We start from the raw sequence: 22,752 nt of genomic DNA, 5'->3' as shown, positions 1-22,752 counted from the left end.
TTTGGCGCTCAGTTGTCACCGATCAGGGAAAACAAATGATATTTTTCTCTTTGGGACTGGCTTAATTCACTCAGCATGATGTTTTCCAGATTGCTCCATCTTGTTGCAAATGACTGGGTTTCGTTGTTTCTTACTGCTGCATAGTATTCTATGGAGTACATGTCCCATAATTTCTTTATCCAATCTACTGTTGATGGGCATTTGGGTTGGTTCCAGTACAATACAGCAATATAAAAAAAAATGAGAAACTCCAAAATAATATGTGACGTTGAGTGAGATAAAATGGGAAATGCAATTAATCCGGAGGACTGGGCAAGCAAGCCTTGCAGCCTCTCAACCTTCTCCCTTCCTTCTTTCCTTCTTCAGCCTCTCTCTCTCTCTCTCTCTCTCTCTAAGCTCAGGGCAGATAACATGTCCTAGGGTCTAGAAGCCACCGTTATTCCTGATGTGGGGGAATGTCATCATGTTCTCAGGGGCAGATGAGGTCCCCAAAGGCACCAGGCCTGGAAAGAGAGGAGCAGTGAGGGGGAGAGCTGAGCAGGCAAAAGCCGGGGAGAGGAGGATGCCAAGGAAACAATGGAGAGGGCCACAGGCAGGACCCCCTGCAAAATGAATAGGAGGGGCCCTTGACTCAGAAATGACTAGGAAAGCCTAGACAGCAATAGAAGAGCATGGAGCCCAGCGGGGAGCAGTGCTGAGTATGCGCCCCACACAACTGTGCAGAGTGCGTGTCCAGGAGGCTGCCCCCTGCCATGTGAAAGCCACCACGTGGCAAGGAGGCTAAGAAGCTGCATTTTAAAAGTAAGGGATAGGGGCTGGTGCCAAGGCTCACTTGGTTAATCCTCCACTTGTGGCGCTGGCATCCCATATGGGCACCAGGTTCTAGTCCTGGTTGCTCTTCTTCCAGTCCAGCTCTCTGCTGTGGCCCAGGAGGGCAGTGGAGGATGGCCCAAGTGCTTGGACCCTGCACTCACATGGGAGACCAGGAGGAAGCACCTGGCTCCCGGCTTCGGATCAGTGTAACTCCGGCCGTGGGGGTGAAACAATGGAAGGAAGACCTTTCTCTCTGTCTCACTCTCTAACTCTATCTGCCAAATAAATTTTTTAAAAAAAGCGTAAGGGATGAAGAAAAGGTCCAGTTATGAAACATCAGGTGGGATGAAAATACAGAGAAAAAAAATACAAGAATGGCTTAGCCTATGGAGATTCTGAAAGAGAAAAATTCAGAAGCGGTTGCTACACAGAAGCAGGATTGGCAAGAGGTTTAAAAGAGACCCATTCACTCATTCAAAGAGGCAGACATGAAAGACGAGAGGAAAAGCCACGTGGGAGTGGAAAGAAGGGACTGGGGGAAGGGGCCTGGTGCTGAGTTGGAAAGGGCAGGGTTTTCCCAGAGAGCGTGAGTGAGGGCGGAGGGCGAGTGGAGTCACAGAGCCAGGGTAACAGGAAGCTCAAGGAGGCCTCAAGCTCAGCTTACGATGCACACATAAAGCTGCAGGCAGCCAAGGGCCCAAAGCCACTGACAGACCAGGCTGCTTTCTCAGGGCCAAAATGCAACCCTTCAGCTTTTGAGAATTAAGCCAATAGTCTTTGGGTATCAGGGTGCAACCTACAAGTTCTTGTCAGGGCCTAGGCAACAGCTACATCCAGTTGTTTATGAAAACATCAGGTAAGCTAAGTGCTGGTGACAGACAATGTCACCTGTCTCAAGTACTACCTTTACATTCACCTGGGGTGATGGCTTATTCCATGTGTCAACTTGCCTGGGCCAAAGGGTCCATATATTTGGTCAAAAATTATTCTGGATGTTTCTGTGAAGGTGTTTTTTTGGATGAGATTAACATTTAAATGGGATGGACTTTAAGTAAAGTAGAATACCGTCCATAATGTGGTGGGCCTCATAGAACAAAGGTCGACCTTTGCGGAACACAGAATTCTGCTGACAAGTGGCCCTGGTACTCCCAGGTCACTCTTCCCTGAGTCTTCAGCCTGCCAATCTGCCCAGCAGATTTTGGACTCATCAAGCATCCACAACTGTGTGAGCCATTTTTCTTAAGATGAATATCTATCTCTATCTCTATCTCTATCTCTATCTACCTAATATTTCTACCTGTACAGGTAGAGTATCCCTAATCCAAAAGTCTAAAAATGTCCCAATTCTGAAACTTTTCGAACATTGGCAAGTGTAAAATTCCACACTTGCCTCCACGTTCCTGGTTGCAGCCAAAATGAAAGTACATAAAAATACTGTATAAAATTACTTTCAGCTTCTGTGTGTGTAAGTTGCACATGAAATATAAGTGAATTTACTGTTTAGACTTGGGACCCTTCTCCAAGATACCTCATTATGCACTCGTGAAAAATTCCAAAACTCAAAAAAATGCAAAATCGGAAATACTTCTGGTCCTTAGCACTTTGGATAAACTCTGCTCAATCTGTGTGTGTGTGTGTTTATATATATATGTGGATTTAGACACAGATATAGCTATTACAGGATATGCCTGTCCCTCTTGCTATCCATCTATCCATCCTCTATCTATCTATGCTGTCTTTTCCATTTCACTGGAGAACCATGACTAATATACTGGGAATGTTTCATATCACGTACGGGCAGCAGTCTGTACAGTTGATTCAGCCTTGATGCTCAGATGTAGATAAATGCTGACAAATCCCTGAAGCCTCAAATGTACCCTGTTTTGCCACCTATTTTTTTTTTAATTTTTTTTTTTTTTTTGACAGGCAGAGTGGATAGTGAGAGAGAGACAGAGAGAAAGGTCTTCCCTTTGCCGTTGGTTCACCCTCCAATGGCCGCCGCGGTAGCGCGCTGCGGCCGGCGCACCTATTTATTAAATGAAAAACACCTGAGTGACCCTAATGAGTGAGGCTTATTGAGACTGCCGAGAAAAGGAATGTTGACTTCTTCAAGGCAGACCTTCTTATCTTCTTGTGGGCCACAAACCACCCAAACACATCCTTGCTAATGGGAGGCTTACTAACCAAATGATTGGAAGGACAGATTATTTGATATTAAAAAATAATCATAATAAGGAATATTGTCTGAATTACATTCATAAGAGTGGGCAGCTCCAAATATTGTTTGTTAAAAGAAAAATTCTCTTTCATGTGATATGAACACAGTTCAGCACTGTGAGTTATCCTGTGTTCAGGTGGACTTTGCCAGATTGACACTCTTTGCTGTAAGATAGCAACAGCCTGTGTAATGATCTAGGAATTGGGAGTTTTAGCCCCGATTGTCCATGGGACCAGGCTGTGCAGCCATGGGTCAATCATTTAACTTTCCTAGCCCATTTCCTTAGCAGTAAAAAGAAACCTGGATGACATCATCCCAAGGGCAGTTCTAACCCCATTGTTGTAGAACTTCTATCTGTAAACTCAATTGCTTAATCACTGGACTCTTCAGGACCAGGAGTCATGGCCCAAAGCAATAAAATTTGCTCTGTGCTGTAAATGAGGACTGACTGAGCTTGCTGGAAAAAAGTGAGGTTTCTTTCTTAAAATCTCATCGAAGACTTAACTTTGCCAAGTGCTTTAAAGAATCAAGATGATAAAAATCTTGATTTTGAAATATCAGCCATCTAAGCATCTGTATGGTAGTTGGGATCCAATCAAGAGAGCAACACCAAGCAGTGTTTTAAATACAAGTTTAACATAAGGAATTAACTATGATAAGAGACTAAGCATACATGTAAGGAAACTCTCTCTATGGCACCCCAGGGTTATGGCAGGGAAGCCAAGGCAGAGAGCAGGCAGTAAGCAAGGGTGGCCCAGCTGTGCAGTAGGACACAGGTGTCAGTGGGGCAGGAGGCCTGCAGTGGGGCAGGAGTGGCAGCTCTGGTGGACACCTTGGCCACAGGCAGGCTGCATGGGGAGGCTTTGGCTTCTGTGTTGAGAGAGCTTTGGAAAGGTGATTTGCCAAGCTGAGGCTGCAAGGTCAGAGAGGGACTGTATGCTGGACCTGCAGTAGAGACCTCTCTTGGCCGTCCTCATACCCACACTGCTCATCCCCAGCTACTCTTCCTCCACCAATGTCATTTCTGGGCTCTCTACTAAGAAAGCCAAACTCGGATCACTTAAAGGGGAAATGCTTTTATGTTGTGATTATTTTTTAACTTTAATTAATTTATTTCAGAGGCAGAGAGACAGGGATAAGCAAAGAAGTCTGCCATCTGCTGATTCATTCCCCAAATGCCTACAACTGCTGAGACAGGGCCAGGCCAAAACTGGGAGCCGGGAACTCAATTCAGGCCTCCCACATGGGTGGCAGGGACTCAATTATTTGAGTCAATAATATTGCCTCCCAGGCTCTGTATGAAAAGGAAGCTGAAGTCAGGAGCTAGAGGTAGGTGTCAGACAATCCACCATGGGATTTAAGCATCTTAAGCAGTGTCTTAACCAGTTGGCCAAGCACTTACCTAAGGAGAGACATATTTTTTTAATTTTTGTTCATCTATTTTCAGCTATTTGAAAGGCAGAAAGAGAGAGAGAGAGAGAGAGAGAGAGAGATCCTCCATTGACTTTCCAGATACCTGCAACAGCCCCAGAGCTGAAGCCAGGAACCAAGAACTCTAACCAGGTCTTCCATGTGGGTAACAGGGACCCAAGTACTTGAGCCACCATCTGCTGCATCCCAGGATGCATTAGCTGGAAGCTGGATCAGAAGCAGAGTAGCAGACTCAACACAACCCTTAGATATGGAATGCAGGTGTCTCAGCAGCAGCTCACCCTGCTGGCTGCACCACAGCGCCCACCCCCAAAAGAGACATTTGTAAAGACATGCTCCCCGCTCTCACAAAGCCTGCACTGAAGAGTGAATTTGGAGCTGAGAGGCAATAAATCATTAACTGACACAAGCTTAAATGTCACTTGATTATTTCCTGCTATTCCTTCTTGGATCTTCTTGGAATAAGTCTTCCCTCTTCCAGACCTGGGAACCTTCCCATGGCTTTTGGCCAATTATCAGCTTCCCCTCATAGTCTGGAAACCAAGCTCTGCATGCCAAGTTTCATCAGGGGATGTCTTAAACCAACAGTTCTCCCATGTTTTTCTTGGATCTCAGGGGGCCCCAAGAGGCTTTCAAGGGTTCTCAGAGGTCACAATTATTTTCAAAGCACAATTAAGATCGTGTGCTTCTGTCTCTGGGGTTGGCATTTCATAGATAAAACAGCTGATATTTCAGCACAAATCCAGGCAACATAGAAAGGGCACAAGTAGTCATCATGTGAAAAAAAAAAAAAGTCAGTCTAGGCTATAAATGCCCCTGATGAAGCAGTAAAAATTATATAATGTAATTAAATCCTAACCCTTGCATACATGTCTGTCAAATATTCTTGCTGATGGAATGGGAAATGCACACAAGCTCTTCGGCTGTATTCCAAAGTACAATGGTTGTCGAAGAAAAAGGCACTGTGCAGCCCAGCTGTCCACTGAACTGGCTGCTCCCTTCACAGAGCACGGTTCTTATCTGAAAGAGCACCTAACAGACAGACACGCTGTGGCCACTGAGACTTAGTACTTGTCAGACACCAACTGGGAAATCAGTGAAATAAGCTGTCATTTCAAAGACAGCAGTTGGAAGTGTTTATTACCAATGATAAAATGCAAGCTTTCAAAAGAAAATTGGATTTTGGAAAGCATATATCTGCCACCAATAGTTTTCTTATATTTAAGTTTTTCTTATGATATTGGTGGTGATGTTAATCAATGAAATTGCACACACACACACACATACACACATTACAATGAGATGTGTAGCACCGTGAAAATCTGCATAACTCAATGAAACACTATTTTCCAGATGAAAAATTCATATGTTACAAAAATCATTCCTGGGTAAAACAAGTACAAGTTTGGTAGGTTAGTTTTAGTGGGACAGAAAAAATTGCATGTACATGTTTTCAAACTGTTCTTATGTATCCACCTTTAAGAAACTGTTGCTTGTTGAGTTTCGATGTGCTGTTAAAGAACAACATCTAGGCGGGTGCCACGGCTCACTAGGCTAATCCTCTGCCTTCAGCACCAGCAATCCGGATTCTAGTCCTGGTTGGGGCGCTGGATTCTGTCCCGATTGCTCCTCTTCCAGTCCAGCTCTCTGCTGTGGCCTGGAAAGGCAGTGGAGGATGGCCTAAGTGCTTGGGCCCTGCACCTGCATGAGAGACAAGGAGGAAGCACCTGGCTCCTGGCTTCGGATCGTCACAGTGCGCCGGCCGTGGCGTGGCGGCCATTTGGGGGGTGAACCAATGGAAGGAAGACCTTTCTCTCTGTCTCTCTCTCTCACTGTCTAATTCTGCCTGACAAAAAAGAAAAAAGAACAATATCCAATGTTATATGAAAAGACCATCAAAATACTCCTCTCTTTTTGCCAACAACATATCTGTGTGAGGCCAAATATTTTCAAATGCATAAGCCAGCTTTTATTAAGCCAGATCTTGTAAAAATTAATCAAAATTAAAGATTGGCATTGTAGTGTAGTAGGTTAAGCTACAATGTTGGCATCCCACATGGATACCCGTTCTTGTCCCAGCTGCTCTATTTATGATCTATCTCCCTGCTTATGCATCTGGGAAAACAGCAGAGAATGGTCCAAGTGCTTGGGCACCTGCACCCACATAGGAGACCCAATGTAATTCTTGGCTCCTGGCTTCAGACTGAACCAGCCCCAGCCATTGTGACTATTTGAGGAGTGAGCCAGCATGTGGAAAATAAATCTCTCTCTCTCTCATTCTTTGCCTCTCCTTCTGTCTCTGTAACTCTGCCTTTCAAATAAATAAATAGTCTTTAAAAAATAAAAAGATCATATAAAAATGTAAAACAATGCTTCTCTTCTCATTAAATTTCTTTTGTTTTCAGAAAAGATAGTTGTTTTATACTAAAATGCTACTTGAATTACATGTAAACAAGTTCATTATTACAACATTTAAATAAATGAGTACATATTTCAAAATTTCTCATCATTTAGCTTACATATATGACAGTGCTTTAGAAAGTTTGTGGAAAATGGAATTAAATCATAAGTTTGCTTTGGTGCAAAAAATATTTGAAATTCTTGCATACAAAGTTCCTTCTAAAAGTTTATGGAAAATACTTATTATATTGGGGCTGGCACTGTGGCGTGGCAAGTAAAGCCGCCACCTGCAGTGCCAGCATCCTATATGGGCGTCAGTTCGAGTCCTGGCTGCTCCACTTCCGATCCCGCTCTCTGCTGTGGCCTGGGAAAGCAGTACAGGATGGCCCAAGTCCTTAGGCCCCTGCACCCATGTGGGAGACCCTGAAAAATTCCTAGCTCCTGGCTTCAGATTGGCACAGCTCCAGCCATTGCGGCCAATTGGGGAGTGAACCAGCAGATGGAAGATCTCTCTCTGCCTCTCCTCTCTCTGTGTAACTCTCAAATAAATAAATAAATCTTTTAAAAAAAGAAAAAGAAATAAAATACATATTATGAAAACATTATGCATGCATTGCAAAAACATTTTGCACAAGCATAAACTTATCTTTTCCACAGCTTTTTGAAGTACTCTTGTATGGTGAATATTGAGAGCCATAAATCACATAAGCAAAATCTCTTTGGACTCACCATCGTTAAAAGCACAAAAGGGGGACCAGCATTGCAGTACTGTGGGTTGGGCTGTGGCTTGCAATGCCAGCATAAATTATAAATATATAATTTATTTATTTGAGAAGTAGAGTTACAAACAGTGAGAAAGAGAGACAGAAAGGTCTTCCATCCACTAGTTCACTCTCCAAATGGGCACAGCATGTGGTGCCTCCCCATCTGAATGCCATAGCAAAACATACCCCAGGGCGAGAATTGGGCTTTGGGTATGCATTTCTTTTTCTTCTTTACTTTCAAAAAAAAAAAAAAAAACATGTTAGTGAGTCCTCATTTCTGAGTGTCCCTGGGAGTTTTTGCAGCTTTGCAAGTAAGCCTAGGGACCTTCCCTCCTGTGGCCCCTGTCAGCAGAGCCCCCCCTGCCCCACAGCCAGCAGATGGTATCCAGGGCAGCCAGCATCAGAGGCCATGACCAATGGGTTATTCCTTCCTTTGAGCATCATGTCAGGGACCAGGGAGCCACGCAGTGGACATGAAGGACACAGACCAGGCCTTGCACAGCTTTTGTTTGCCCATGTGTTTCACTTGACAGAAATTCCTTATAAAACTCATGGCCCTGCCGCCTGCTCAGCAGTGTAGTCAGAGATGCATCCTTCAGATGCAAAACAAAAAGCAGGCTGTTTTGAGTAGGGCCGTGAGAAGGAGAAATGAAATATGAGCCATCCACATGTGCTCAGCCATGTCACCATTCCTGTCCTACATGTTCCTGTGACCCTCATCCCCACCCCACCTCACAGAAGGCTGTGAGTCCCTGAAGAAATGTCTTTCTAAGTCTCCTGGGCCATCTTCTCCAGTGCCTTACACGCAATCCATAGTCAATGTGCTATTTGGTGAGTAAAAGGATATCTGAACCAATGAGTGGCTTACAGCAGTCGGAACCAAGTGGTGGCCTATTGATTGATGCCTTGAGCCTGCTACCTAGCCTAGCTATAGGGAAACAAGGTCAAAATCTGAGGCATTTGTACTCGTGATATCCTCATGGAGCGAGAACCAAAGTGTGGAAGGGGATGAACTCTGGAGGAACATATTTTGGCTAGGTACAGCCAAAGGAAAGCACTGTTAGAACTGAAAGAACTGTTAGAGTGGTGTCCACAACAGACTGGTTGAGAGATACAAATGATTGGTTAATGGAGAAATTTTAAGCATAGACCAGATGATGTCTTGGAGGTAAGAAATTAGCACACCAGCATCATGTGCATTAGACTATGTGACTATGTTGGAAGTCTCTTGCCCTAAGAGGCTAAAGTTCCAGGGTTTTAGAAAGTTACGATTCTCCTCTGGTCTGCTTTAACAAAAACCAGGAGGAAAAGAAAGCTAGGCATCAGAAGCAATGGGTGGCAGGCCTATTAATGGCTGATCTGTACAGTGATCTGCCCTCAAGGAGACCCAACAGGCTAGTCTACTGCAGTGGCTTTCAATGTGGTAAGCCTGGGCTTCAGCAGAAGTCAACTTGTAAAGAGCCCTGGCAGCTCTGCCAAAAGTTGGATCACTGGAAATGGACCTGCCCTGGAGTCGAAGGATGCCCAGGTCAGAGCCACAGATCTTATTGGCTCTAAGCTGAAAAGCCCTTCACTCAGCCCAACTTCCAAAGTGACCACTGCAGCTGAGGGTATGGTCAAGTAGGGTCAGCAACATTGCAGGCAGAACTGTCAATTTCTTGTTAGAGATGCCCCCTGCCTTTACCTGGCCAGCTCTCCTCCCAGGCCAGCCAAGTAATGAAAGTCAACAGAGTGCCTTCCCCTAGGAGGTTCACACCTCCCTTAGGATATACCTCATGTGAAGAGATAGATAGGTCTGGGCCTCTGAATTTACAAGGCCTAAAGCCCACCAGATTATTATCAAGCCCCTTCTATCAGGTTCTATTTGCCTCTCAATCAGAAAAATTACTTGTAGCTTAGACAGCACCTTTCTTAGCTCCTCTAATAATGACTCTGTCCTTTGTTCTAGGCCCTGTCTAGTGCACTTGGGCCTCAGTCCTTTGTAATCATAACCTCTACTCTACCACCAATGGCTCTACTCCCAACCTGTGTGTACTGATGGTCCTCTTCCCCACTTAATGCTGTAGAATTGTTCAGACCTGGTTAATGCCACTCTTACTATCACTGGTTACTATCCTCACCCTGTCTTTTATGACCTTGTCTAAATATGATCAGAGTCGGCGAACTTGGAAGGCTTCCATAGCCTTGGCAACTCATGACTAGAGCCTAGGGTGGTTACTGGCACCATAGAGTGTCAATTTGTTGGGCCAACAACAGGAGTCACTGTGCACTTGCTCCTCATGTGGGATCTCTGTCCTTAATGTGCTGTTCATTGTGATTTAATGCAATAACTAGTACTCAAACAGTATGTTTTACTTTGTGTATCTATGTGGATGCAAACTGTTGAAATCCTTACTTAATATATACTAAATTGATCTTCTGTATATAAAGAGAATTGAAAATGAATCTTGATGTGAATGGAAGGGGAGAGGGAGCGGGAGAGGGGAGGGTTGTGGGTGGGAGGGAAGTTATGGGAGGGGGAAGCCATTGTAATCCATAAGCTGTACTTTGGAAATTTATATTCATTAAATAAAAGTTAAAAAAAATAAAAATTAAAATTAAAAAAAAAGAAAGTTGTGATTCTACAAAATCATCCTGCTGGAAACCCAAGTTCAAGTCTTCAGGTGTTTTTTGAGCCCTAACCCAGGGCCAGGAATTGCTCTGCACAAGCATTAGATAGACGAAGATGACTAGCAGAGGGCCATGCCCCTGGCCATCAGGCAGGGACAGGGCTACAGTGAGCTCTCTGCAGACAGGGCTTTGGGTCCCCCTGCTTCTTGCTGGCACACACGTGCTCACACAGGACCCTGCTTCTCTTTGCAGGCTGGAATCGATGGGGAAAGCATTGGCAACTGTCCCTTCTCTCAGCGCCTCTTTATGATCCTTTGGCTGAAAGGAGTTGTGTTCAATGTCACCACCGTGGACCTGAAAAGGTAAAAGACACTGTATTCGTGAGGAATTTGTTTACTGCAAGGCACAGAGAACCTCTGGGGAGTGAGGAAAAGCCTTGCCCCTCATCGTCCAGAGGTGTGTCGTGGGCATTTGGCCTCCCAGATGGGCCAGCTGCATCCCTTATTGGAGTGCCCGGGGCCAGAGTCCTGGTCCACTGCTATGCCATCTCCTAGCTGCAGAGATGGAAACCCACATGGGAGACCTGGACTGAGCTCCCAGCTCCTGGATTCAGCCCCACCTATTGAGGGCATTTGGAATATGAGCCAGTAGGTAGAAGCTCTTGCTCTCTTTCAGCCTCTCAAAATTAAGTAGGTAGGTAGGTAGATAGATAGATAGATAGATAGAACGTATGTATTTATTTCAGCATTTATAAATATCAGGCATCATTCAGCATCAGTAGCCATACTCTCTTCACTCTTCCAGAATGCATGATGCTGTTTCCTCTCTTCCACTTGTTTTTCACATGTGGAGTAGCTGTGGCCCACTCCTTGAGCCTTCACCCTTCCTCCCAGGTGATCTTGGCATATCCCCTCCTCATCTTTAGCTGAATTAGTCTATATCCAGAGCTCATTATTATCTCTGTCTTTCCATTTGGCTGTTCTGTTATGGCTGTAGACTGTATTGTCTAAGAGTTGGACTCTTCTCCCAAATGCCTATCTCCCTCCATATTCCAGGCACTGGACTATTTGCAGCTACTTTCTCTGGCCACCTCCATTTTTGATTAGCAGCCGAGTCCAGAGTATTCTCACATGGTACCAACTCTCACCCCCACACTGTTTTCCATTCTCAAAGGCCACACACGGCTTTGGCCTCACCACTGCCAACCTGACTGGTCTTCCTCCTTCCAGGTTTTCTTTTCTCTCTCTCTCTCTCTCTCTCTCTCTCTCATCCATTCTTTACATCATCCTAAAGTTGTGGCCCTTAAAATAGTGCTTTAACCAAAAGGCTCCCCTGCTCAGAAACACATATTACCCATGGAACAAATGTACCCAAAGCTGTTCTCTATCATTTTTTGGTCCTGCCCCCAAGTGTCTCTCAACACTTCTCACTGTGACCACTCTACCTGGCAGGCTGGCCTACCTTCTGTTCTTGTTCCTTCTAGAATCTAGCCCTCAGCTGGGACGCTTCCTCTATCTAAAACAGGTCCTCTCCTTGTCTGAGACCCTTGCCCAGCATCAGCGCCACCTACTCACTGGGGCCTTCTCACCCACCCCACCCCCAACTCTCAAGAGCAACTTCCCTCCACCCCCACCTAGTACACACTGTCCAGGTTGCCTTGTGTTGTGAGTTAGCACCTCACCCAGTTATGGTATCTGCAGTCCTAATGCCTTACAACCCATGAGTGCTTCCCCATAAATAAAACAATCACATAAGGTCCAATCCTGTGAAGGAGGTCACTATTCTCCATTTTGTACAAGGAACTGAAGCATACACATTGCAATGACTTCCCCAAATTGCCCAAGAGGCTGCTACTAGGAACCTTGGTTCAAACACTATGCTTCTCAAACATCAGTTATGAAGTTTGTGTTGTTTTCCATATGAGACTTTGAATCCCTCAAGGACAGGCTAGGCTCCTTTCTTGGGTTACCTTGGATCCTTCCTGTGACCTCAACCACTACCTGCCAAATACATGCAGGTGCACCTGCTAGGCAATCATTGTCTGTGAAAGCAAAAAGGCAGGATGCCTTTGTACAGCTGGAAGAACTGCTTCCTTCACAGGAGAATCAGAGGTCTTTGGATTATTGTCTGAAAGGGTGGACTCAACTGTTCAGGTCAGAGTGGGAAAGGGGCCACCCCACATTCTTCAGAGGCTCTTTTTGCCCTTCCTCGTTCCCCTATCTGATCCTACCAACATCCCTGTGAGGTAGAGCGGGCAGGTGACACCACTCCAGTCTCGTGGAGAAAGAAGCAGAAAATTGATTTCTTATCCTGGCATCACCATTTATAGCTGAGTGACCTCGAGCTTTTCTGGGCTTCTGTGTCCTCACCTGGACGAGGGAGATAAAAGCAGTGCCTTCTTCATCAACGGCGTTGCAGTGGGGACTTGGGGAGGGGACAGTGTTGCTCCTGGCCATAGCAAGTGCTCCATTCACGTTGGCTGCTGCTGCAATTATTGCTGCACTCATGGAACTGGCGAGCGACCCAGTCAGGAAAGGAAGACAGATGCACGTTAAATAATGAAATGAGCCCTAGCACTATTAAATTCAAGGCCAATGATATAATTTCAAGTATAAATGCTGAAGGCGGGGGATGGTTTGCAAAAAGAGGGTTGTACCGGACTTGAGCTGCAGCAGCTGTAGGCTGTACTTCCCAAGGGCATCTATTGGCCGTGGTTCTTTGGCGTCCCAGGGAAAACACTGCCACCGCCACCACACATTGTACCTTACTGCCCCAGAGAGGTAACCACAGAGAACTTACATCAGCGTAGATTCCCCCCTCGCTGCTGAGAAGGCAGCATTGCTGCTCTGTGTCTGCTCCCCACGTGGGAGGAACAAGTAAAGAATGTCCTTTCGTTGTCTGAAATGCAGGACACACACAAGGTAAACAAAGGGACCAAGTCAGTCAGGCTTTAAACACTTTTCCTGGCTCCACCAAGTGCCACAGAATGCGCAGGGAGAGGGTGTGGGTCAGAGCAGGACCTGGGAGTCGCACCCTAATTGAAATTCTTCTTGTCCCCTCCCAAGCTGCTTACGCCAGGAATTTGTTTCATTCCAGCCTCCTCTACTCCCATTGTTTACTTTTCGACAGTTCCTACTTTAAATGTTTTCCACGCCCAGCTCCCACAAGAAATGTTGCATGCTGGGAGAGAGCAGCAGGGGTGATCTGAGTTCAGGCCCTGCCCATGGAAGTCTCTGTCATTCTTTCTCCTCTTCCTTACTCTCTTCTTGGTGCCACCATTCCGTCTCCCTCCCCAGTCTCCGCACCTGCCAGCCCTTCTCCCCTCACTTCACTGGATCCTTGCTTTGGCATTCTGAACAGTTGGCGGAATCTCAGGAACACACCGTTGGGTAACAGAACTGGGCCCCTGTCAAACACAAGGTGACTCTACGCTGCAGCAACAGGAAGTCTCTACTCACAGGTGGTCTGTTTGCTCCCCACAGCGAACCAGGAACCCCACTCAGCATCGCTGTGGGCAGGGACCCAAAGTTCCGTGCATCCACCCATCCACTGTTTGTTCATTCCATTGGACCAGTGTTCCAGGATTTCACCCCATTCTCCATCATCTGAATCTTCCTGTCTGGATAATTTAGAACATCTAGCTCTCTTCTTCCCTGCAGTGGGGTCGGCGGCTGCACTGTTGCTTTAGTTAGCTTACATTTCTCTCAGTGCCTGATTCAGATTCTTTCCAGGTACACCAAGACACTCTGTCTCCTCAGGGACTGAATTTGCTGGCTGTTAAATGAGGGCCATTGTTGTGATGCAGCAGGTAAAGCTGCTACCTGTGACACCGGCATCCCACCTGGGCACTGGGTCACACGTCCCAGCTGTTCCACTTCCCATCCAGTTCCCTGCTAATAGCTGGGAAAAAAAAAAAACAGCAGAAGATGGCCCAAGTTCTTGGGCCCCTACCACCCACATGGGAGACTTGGATGAAGCTCCTGGCTCCTGGCTTCAGCCTAGCCCAGCCCAGCTGGCCATTGTAGCCAGCATTTGGGAATGAATCAGCAGATGGAAAATATCTCCCGCTTCCTCTTCTCTCTCTGTAACTCTGACTTTCAAACAAATAAGTTAACCTCAAAAAAAAAAAAAGTTTGTGGTAAATGGAATTAAAAGATAAGTTTATTTTTGTACAAAAACATTTGCACCTCTCATGTATCTGGAATTGTAAGGCTTTCTCCTAGGCTTCTTCTTACCCAGTACCATGAGGTTCTTGATGCAGAATTCTTGGTGGCGGCCTAACTGCCATTTTGTAAGAAATAATATTGAGCTTGGGCCTGTCAGACATAAGCCCATGAGTTTTCACAAGGATTTGCAGTATGTCCATGTTCAAAATGTAGCAATAAAAAGCCTTGTGAACATGTAGTCTCTATTTTTTAAAAAAATATATTTATTTATTTGTATGAGAGGCAGAATTACAGACAGAGGGGAAAACAGAGCGAGGTCTTCCACCTGCTGGTTCATTCCCTCAATGTCTGCAATGGTCAGAGCTGGGCTGATCCGAAGCCAGGAGCCAGGAGCTTCTTCCAGGCCTCCCACGCAGGTGCAGGGGCCCAAGGACTTAGGCCATCTTCCACTGCTTTCTCAGGCCATAGTAGAGAGCTGGATCAGAAGAGAAGCAGCCAGGACATGAACTGGTGCCTATGTGGGATGCCGGAGCCAAGGCAGAGGCTTAGCTTTCAATGCCACAATGTCGGCCCCATAGTCTCTATTAAATAGTTTTGTTTATTTTCATGGCTAATTGAAGGCCATATCATGGGCTGTTTGTAGATTTTAAAAAAATTCTTGTGAATCTGGCAACAGACTGAACAATATTGGACCCTGGTTATTAGGTATGAAAATTTAAGTTCCACAGGCTAAGGCTACTCCAACTTGAACAGATGGCCCAAACTTCCAAACATTTTTTCCCCTGGTATTTGAAAATACTTCTGATGACAAAGTAGGATCCAACTCAGTAGTTTCCAAAGTTATTTTTCTTAGGCTTATTAGTGAAAGAAGTTCTGAAACCAAAACCCAGCTGCTCCCTCAGGGAACGAAAGCTTGGAGCTGAGTGAGATACATGCCTGTGATGCTCTCCACCTCCTCATCTTGACTCCCTCCCCTCTCCCTGCCTTCCCCAGAACAGGTTTCCTACATGGAATTCTGTCCAACCTCCCTGCCCTTCAACCCACAGTGCAAATCTGATTTTTTGCCGATGGGTACGTTGGATAGCACAGGGACACTCATTTGCAATAAATCTTAGGTTTCCCAGAACAAGACGCTCCCTGGTGTAAGCCAACACCTGAATCTTGCTCTCTCTCCAGAAAGCCGGCTGACCTGCACAACCTAGCCCCTGGCACCCACCCGCCCTTCCTGACCTTCAACGGGGATGTGAAGACAGACGTCAACAAGATCGAGGAGTTCCTGGAGGAGACCTTGGCCCCTGAGAAGTAACTAACTGCTTGTTTCTGGAGCTGGTGCATGGGGAGCTGCAGATGCCTGGGGTTAGCTTTGAGGGTGCAGATTTCCAAAGGAGCCTCAAGAACCCAGAGCACAGGGCCCTCTGTTCAAACCGAGAGTTGAGGACCACCCCCCGGCAAAGGGCTGCCCATCTCAACACAGCACCACTCAATCCAGGGCCTGTGAGTGGACCAGGTCAGTCCCTCCCAAGCAGGGAGCGTTAGGAAGATTACCACCCTACCCACACCCCAGAGGATGCCCCTCTCTCCAGTTCACTTTGCCTGGGGGTGGGCCAAGGCTCCAGAACAAGAGCTGAAAAGTTGACAAAATGAAAACAAGCCAGGATAGGGAAACCCAGTGACTCACGGCCACACCAGGAGCCCAGCTGGGTCTGACCCCACAGTGAGACAGACAAAATCCCTGACTGAGAGCAGCTCCCCTTCAGGAAACAGGGACAGGGAAGAGGGGACAGCTGGAGCGCTGGATGTTCTCATTGGTTGGATAGCTGCTATTGATGGAAAAGAGGGGTAGCAAGAAAAGCGGTGTTAGTTTGGAAAAGTTACAGAGGCTGGGCTTGTTCCTGGCAGCGTCCCAACCAGCACCATCTGAAGAAATCTGGGGAAATGACACCACATCCTGAGTCAGGCGTGGACTTTTTCTCATAGGACGGCCACCAAAAGGGTCTAAGCCAATGATTTAGAGACTCGGTTTTAAGAGTCACTTTAAGGGACAGGGACCTTCCATCTGCTGGTTCATTCCCCAAATGGCCACAATGGCCAGGGCTCTGCCAGGCTGGAACTAGGAGCCAGGAGTTTCTTCAGGTCTCCTACATGGGTGTGGGGTCCCGAGGACTTGGGCCATCCTCCACTGCTTTCCCAGGCACATTAGCTGGATAGGAAGTGGAGCAGCGGGAACTTGAGCCTGTGCCCATGTGGGATGCTAGCGCTGGAAGCCATGATTTAACCCACTGCACCACAGTGCTGGCCCTAGATTTATTATTTATTTATCAGCACTTACATAGCCTTCACTTTCTATGTGGCACTTAACTAATAGGACTCATTTCATCCTTACACAAGCTCTCGGCGGTAGGGGATATCATGCTCATTTGACAGCTGGAGCCCCCACAGATTAAGGACCTAGCCCAAGGTCGCTCATCTAGTGAGTTCCTGTTACAAAATGAAAGCTCCCAGTGCGGCTGTGACTCAACCTTAAACAATCATACAGTCTTCCTTAGAAGTACTCTTTGTCATCTTGATTAGCTCAGTTTATTTTCACATAAAGCTGCCTTGGCACATTGGTAGCAGCTGAGCACAGACTTGAAATAAACGCATTCATGAAATCAACAGGGCAGCCCCACATGTAACACTCAGCTTGGCCACTGCAGGAAGCCACACACATCTCTCTGAACAGGGCACCTCCAGCCAGGCGCTGGCTGGCTGGCTGGACCCAGGCTCCATCTCCCTTCCCTGAAGCTCCACCTCCCAGCTGGCACTGGCTTAAAACCCACATATGCAAAATCAAGGCTGTGTTCAATAGCTGGACTTCAGACTTCGCCTGGGAGGCCCAGAGAAGAAAGCCCAGGGAGAAGCTAACACTTCACTTTCTAGTAGTAATACACTCAGGGCGACTCCTCCACCAGACCACTGGGGAACAGGAAGCTGAGGCCATGGGGACCCACAGTCCCACGGGGCTTTTTGCCAAGCTACTGGACATTGAGGTGTGGGCCCATGGTCTGCTCCTAGCTCTGCTGGAGATGTGCTGAGACCTCTTGCACTCATGCCTTCTCTGACCTTGGCCTCTGAAGGTGAAAGGTGACTCTTATGGAGCCTTTCTGCTCTCAGATTCTTACATCCACTTAAGCCAGGCTCCCAGGCCCCTGCCCACTCGACGATCCAGCTACGCCTTTCGCAGGCTGTTTCTTTAACTCACGGGACTCCAATCTGCAGCCACCGTGGGACCAAGGGGTCCCAGAATTGTATGTTCCGCGTGGTTTTGAACTATCTTTCCGAGAAGGGTCATCCTCAGAGTCACCACCATCTCAGCAGATTCTCCACGTCAGGCAGTAGACTAAGCCGTAGTGTCTTGCACAATAACCTACTTCAGATAAACAGCCTGGTCCTCGTTGTGCAGGTGTTGTGTAACTTGTCTGTAGCAGAGACTACGCATACTCAGTATCTATGGACTTCTCTATGTTCTCAGGCTTCTTCCATTAGGGTGGGACCTGTGGCTGGTTTCTGGCCAATGGGAAGGAAGAGGAAATGTACTTGGTTACATCTCTGGCCCTTACAAATGCGTGGCATGATCCTTCTTCTTCCTTATTTTCCTGCTTAAGGAGCCTTGAAGGCTATGTGTCCTGAAAGCTACCAGATGAAAGAGGGCCGTTCTACCCGCTCACATCTTGCTGGAGTGAGAAATAAGCCTGTGTGCTATTAAGCCACTGAGATTCTGTGGACAACTTGTTACTGCAGAATAGCACAACCTAGTGGTATGGATTTGAACCCTAGTCTCTGACGTGTAAGCCACTTTCTCAGCCACCGTGCCACCCCGTGGGAGAGATGGAGGCTGGTCTCTTCTCCCTATCCGCTCCACCCACATGGCCTGTCCTGAGCCCTGCTTCCTCTGGTTCAAGTCCTTCTCTGGTCTGCAGCTCTGCGGGAGGTTTTGGGACGCACATTCCTGCCTGGCTGGTGACCCAGTGATGCAGCACTCCTCCAAGCTGTTCAAATGCACATCCCAAAAGGCTGCTATCCACCATGCTGAAGCCCCCCAAGAGGGTCTCTTATGTGTCTTCATAGCCATTAGCCTCAGGCAGGTCCCCCAATTATTTCTCAGTAAAGGTTACCATATCCGTGCCTCAGCCCCCGTTGACAGACCAGCTGCCCACAACAGGCTACCAGCCTGCGCTGCCTGCCTCAACCTATGGGCTGAGCTAGGTGTTTTCTGAGGCCCCAAAAGCAGTGCAGCCTGGCTTCCTGGTCCTGTAGGGGCAGCAAAAATGATCCTAAGTGTTCGCCAGGCACAGGTCTGCCATGTGTTTCTCATCACATCGTTGTTTGTCAAAGTTACCAGACAGCCAAGATGTTGTGGGAACCTTTTTTTTTTCTTGCTTTAGCTTTATTTTCTAAAGGAGAAAACCACATACAAATGCACCAACATTTTTTTAAATCGAATTTGATTCCACAGAGCATTTGGTGTCAAGACGAGGAATCCAGGAGGTCTTGAGTCTTGTCTTTTTTTTTTTTTTTTTAAAGATTTACTTATTTATTTGAAAGGCAGAGTTACAGAGGTAGAGGAAGAGAGAGAGAGAGAGGTCTTCCATCTGCTGGTTCACTCCCCAAATAGCCACAACAGCCAGAGCTGCGCTGATCCGAAGCCAGGAGTCTGGAGATTTTTCCAGGCCTCCCATGCAGGTGCAGGGTGCCAAGGACTTGGACCATCTTCTGCTGCTTTCCTAGGCTGTAGCAGAGAGCTGGATCGGAAGTGGAGCATCTGGGACTCGAACCAGCACCCATATGGGATGCGGGCACTGCAGGCAACGGCTTTACTCGTTATGTCACAGAGCCAGCCCCTCAAGTCTTTTCTAAATGTGACTAATGTGCCTCTGTTTCCATGGACTGACAGAGCTGCAGCTCAGTGAGGCAGTGTTGGGCTCAGGGCTAGGATGACTTTGAGACAAGCTGCCCTTGCCTTTCATCTCCAAGGAATGACTGGTTTCTGTGACTTAGAAGAAAGTCAGGAGATCCAGCTCTGGCCACCTCTCTGCCCATTGTAGACCCCACTGTAGGACCTTGGAAAAGCCTCTCCCCACCTCAGAGCCCACTTGTTTCTTCATCTCTAAAATTAGGGCAGAAAAACTTCATAGTCTCCAAGATGTCTCTCAGGCCAAGTTCTACCAGCCTAGGAGTTTCCCAAAGAGCTCTCCCAGAGCTGGCCATTGTTTAAAATAATCCTCACGTATCAATGCTGTGATAAATATTCAGGAGGGTAAACTGATAAAGTCTTGCAACACAGCATATCATTTTATTAATTTGTAAGTGTGCATGGAGTACACCAAGGTTCAGAACCTGGGTAGAATTTGGAAGATGCTTTGAATTCAATATTTTTAAAATTGTATAGAGGGGCCGGCGCTGTGGCGCAGCGGGTTAAAGCCCCAGCCTGTAGCGCCGGCATCCCATATGGGCACCGGTTCGAGTTCCGGCTGCTCCTCTTCCGGTCCAGCTCTCTGCTATGGTCTGGGAAAGCAGTAGAAGATGGCCCAAGTCCTTGCGCCCCTGCACCCAGGTGGGAGGTTTGGAAGAAGCTCCTGGATCCTGGCTTCAGATCAGCTCAGCTTTGACCGTTGCAATCATTTGGAAAGTGAACCAGCAAATGGAAGACCTCTCTCTCTGTTTCTGCCTCTCTCTGTAACTCTGTTTTCCAAATAAGTAAAATAATTTTTAAAAACATTGTATAGAGATAGCTCACAACAGTGAGCAGGAATACTAGAATGTTCTTCTAGCCTTCTGGGAGGTGGAGAAACAACCCCCTCCCCTCCCACAGGGAGGCATGGTAGCTGAAAGTGCAGCTTAGGTATCAGAGACCAAGGTTCAAATCCACACCTCTAGGTTATGCTATTCTGCAGTAACAAATGAGCCACAAAGTGTCAGTGGCTTCACAGAAGCTGGGATAATTTCTCACCCCAGCAAGGTCTGAGTGGGTAGCTTTGGAATACACAGCCTTCGAGGCTCCTTTTAAAAAAAATGGAGAAGATCAATTATGCCAAGTGTTTTTAAGGACCAGGGCTGTACCCAGTTGCATCATTTCCCCTTCCTTCCCATTGGCCAGGACCCCACCCTAACCGAGAGAAGCTGGGGACAAATAGCAGCAAACATACTGAGAGTGAGAGGTCTCCACTGCAGGAAAATTATCCAGCTCCTCTCAGCTCCTTAGTTCTCACAACTATAAAACAAGGACCGTCCTAACGACGTTGGAGAAGTTGCTGCACAAGATACTACTACTTAATCCAGCACCTGATGTACAGCAAGAGCTCATTCAATGACGGCTGAAAGCATTGGAAAGGAAGGTCGCTGCCTCTTTTTATCTCCCAGGAGAAGTCATATAAGGAGCACAGATAACCTTCATCTTAGACCACTGACCTTTAGGAGATGCATTTCCCTGAATAAGCCAGACCCTTTCCAGGACCTTAGCCTTAAAGAGCATAGACCAGATGAACTAGCGCACAGTTAAGGATCGGAAAACTCAGAATTCCTTAACCTGCTTCTTCCAGGAAGGGTCAGTGAAGTGAGAAAGCAGAATCAAGACGGGAGACCGACCCGGGTGGTCCTTCCACCTTTCAGCCCTTCTTAGAAAAGGAGGAGTTGACCCTTGGGCTGCCAGGAGAGTCTCCAGAATGAGCGAAGGTCACCCCGTCTCTCCCTTTCTCCAGTGTATCCCCCAAAGTAGGCGCAGAGCCTGGCTCCCAGTACACGTTTAAGGCATGTCGGTGACTGCCTGGGGTCCTTCTCTTCAGTGACATGGGGGCCTGTGTCAGGTCAGTGAGAAGTCAGCTGAGCCTCTAGCAAATCAGAGGTATTATAAGCAGCAGTCTTCTCAAATTTGTTGCTACTATTTTCTATCTTTAAAAAAAATGTGTGTGTGTATGTGTGTGTGTGTGACTGTTTTGCTTCCCAGAGTGAAGCTTAAGTGCACATCTATGATGAGTATGTTTGAAATAAGAGATCTTAAAAGCAGAGTGGAAAGAAATTTCCATCATTTAGATTAGCGGTCAGCACACTTTATCAGTAGAAGGCCAGATAGTAAATATTTTTGACTTTGTGGACCATCACAGATCCTGGTTTTGTAGTTGATACAGCTGTAGCCCATACGTAAATGAATGAATGTGGCTGTGTCCTGATACAACTTTGTGAACATTGAAATTTGATTGTCCTTTTTTTCACATGCCCCAAAATGGTACTCTTCTCATTCTCTTTCCACCATTTAAAAATGCGTAGCTTTTGTTAGCTTATGGGCTGTCCATCAACAGAGGTCTTAGCCATAGTTTCCTGATCTCCAGGCTAGAGAAGATTTGTCGTCTCTTCGATTGTCATCAGCCCACATCTCAAGGTTAAATTTGAAGATATTCCTAGGGGTGAGACACTGTTTGCTAGAAATAGCCTGTAGCCCCCTTGCTTGCATATTAAAATGCAGCACACATATGGAGCTAAAATGAACGCACGTGTTAGCCCAAGTCAGGTACTCACATTTGTGAGAGTCACATCTCGGAGACACACTTCCCCCAGGAACGAACTTCAGATGGAACATTGTGCTGTACAGTGAGGTCCCCACGAGGGTCACAGTGCTTAGGACACTCTACCCTGGCCCCCTGGGAATACAAGGCCCTTTGATATCCATCTTGGATTGCCCTTCTCTTTACATTATCAAGGAGAAACAGGAAGTACTTGGTATTAATGAATAATAATTCTATCAATTTTAATAGCTTAGCAGATTCTATGCAAGAAAGCCAAAATAGGGAGAGATGACATAACTCCCCATTGTTCTGACAGATTACCTATCATGCGGAAACCTTGCCTCACAGCAGTTGAATTTCCTAATTCCCAGTTTGCCAGGAAGATGGTGTGCAGACCCTGTGCAGAGCGCCCCCTTCTGGTGGATGTAGACAGCTCATCCACAGAACTCCGCCCAGCCTTAAGGGCCTTGGGACTTTGAAGGTGCTGCAATTACGACATGTGGGAATTGAGAGTAATAGTGCCAATAGAGTTGTAGTGAATAAATCACAAATAGTGGTGGAGAGTTAGAACCGTGCCTGGCGCATAGCGGGTGCTGGGCATGAGTTAACTTGTACTGCTCTTAGAGCAGCAGTGTGACCCAGCGGGAAGAACACTGCTCTGGGGTCAAGGACCCAGGGTCTCATTGTCCCTCCACTATCTGTTAGCCTTGGGCCCTGAAATCCTCATGTAACTTCTCAGGTGTCCACTCACTTTCTCCGTGAAGTGAGGACACCCATACCTTCCTGTCTGCCTGAAGGCAGAGGGCTGGATC

At 46.8% G+C, this 22,752-nt stretch overlaps 1 protein-coding gene across 2 annotated transcripts in view; it reads left to right on the top strand.

The window, feature by feature from the left end:
• Nucleotides 1–22,752, top strand: part of CLIC5 (chloride intracellular channel 5) — a 168,680-nt gene that overhangs the window by 112,603 nt on the left and 33,325 nt on the right. For both annotated transcript variants that reach the window (XM_062186208.1, XM_062186209.1), the window contains exons 2-3: nucleotides 10,489–10,598; nucleotides 15,579–15,704. In XM_062186208.1, coding sequence (XP_062042192.1) covers nucleotides 10,489–10,598; nucleotides 15,579–15,704 — 236 coding nt within the window. The remainder of the gene's footprint in view (nucleotides 1–10,488; nucleotides 10,599–15,578; nucleotides 15,705–22,752) is intronic.

Source organism: Lepus europaeus, chromosome 3 (assembly GCF_033115175.1).
Source record: "Lepus europaeus isolate LE1 chromosome 3, mLepTim1.pri, whole genome shotgun sequence".
Taxonomy (NCBI): domain Eukaryota; kingdom Metazoa; phylum Chordata; class Mammalia; order Lagomorpha; family Leporidae; genus Lepus; species Lepus europaeus.
The sequence above is the reverse complement of the archived record's forward strand: the minus strand, read 5'-3'. Positions and strand labels throughout refer to the sequence as shown.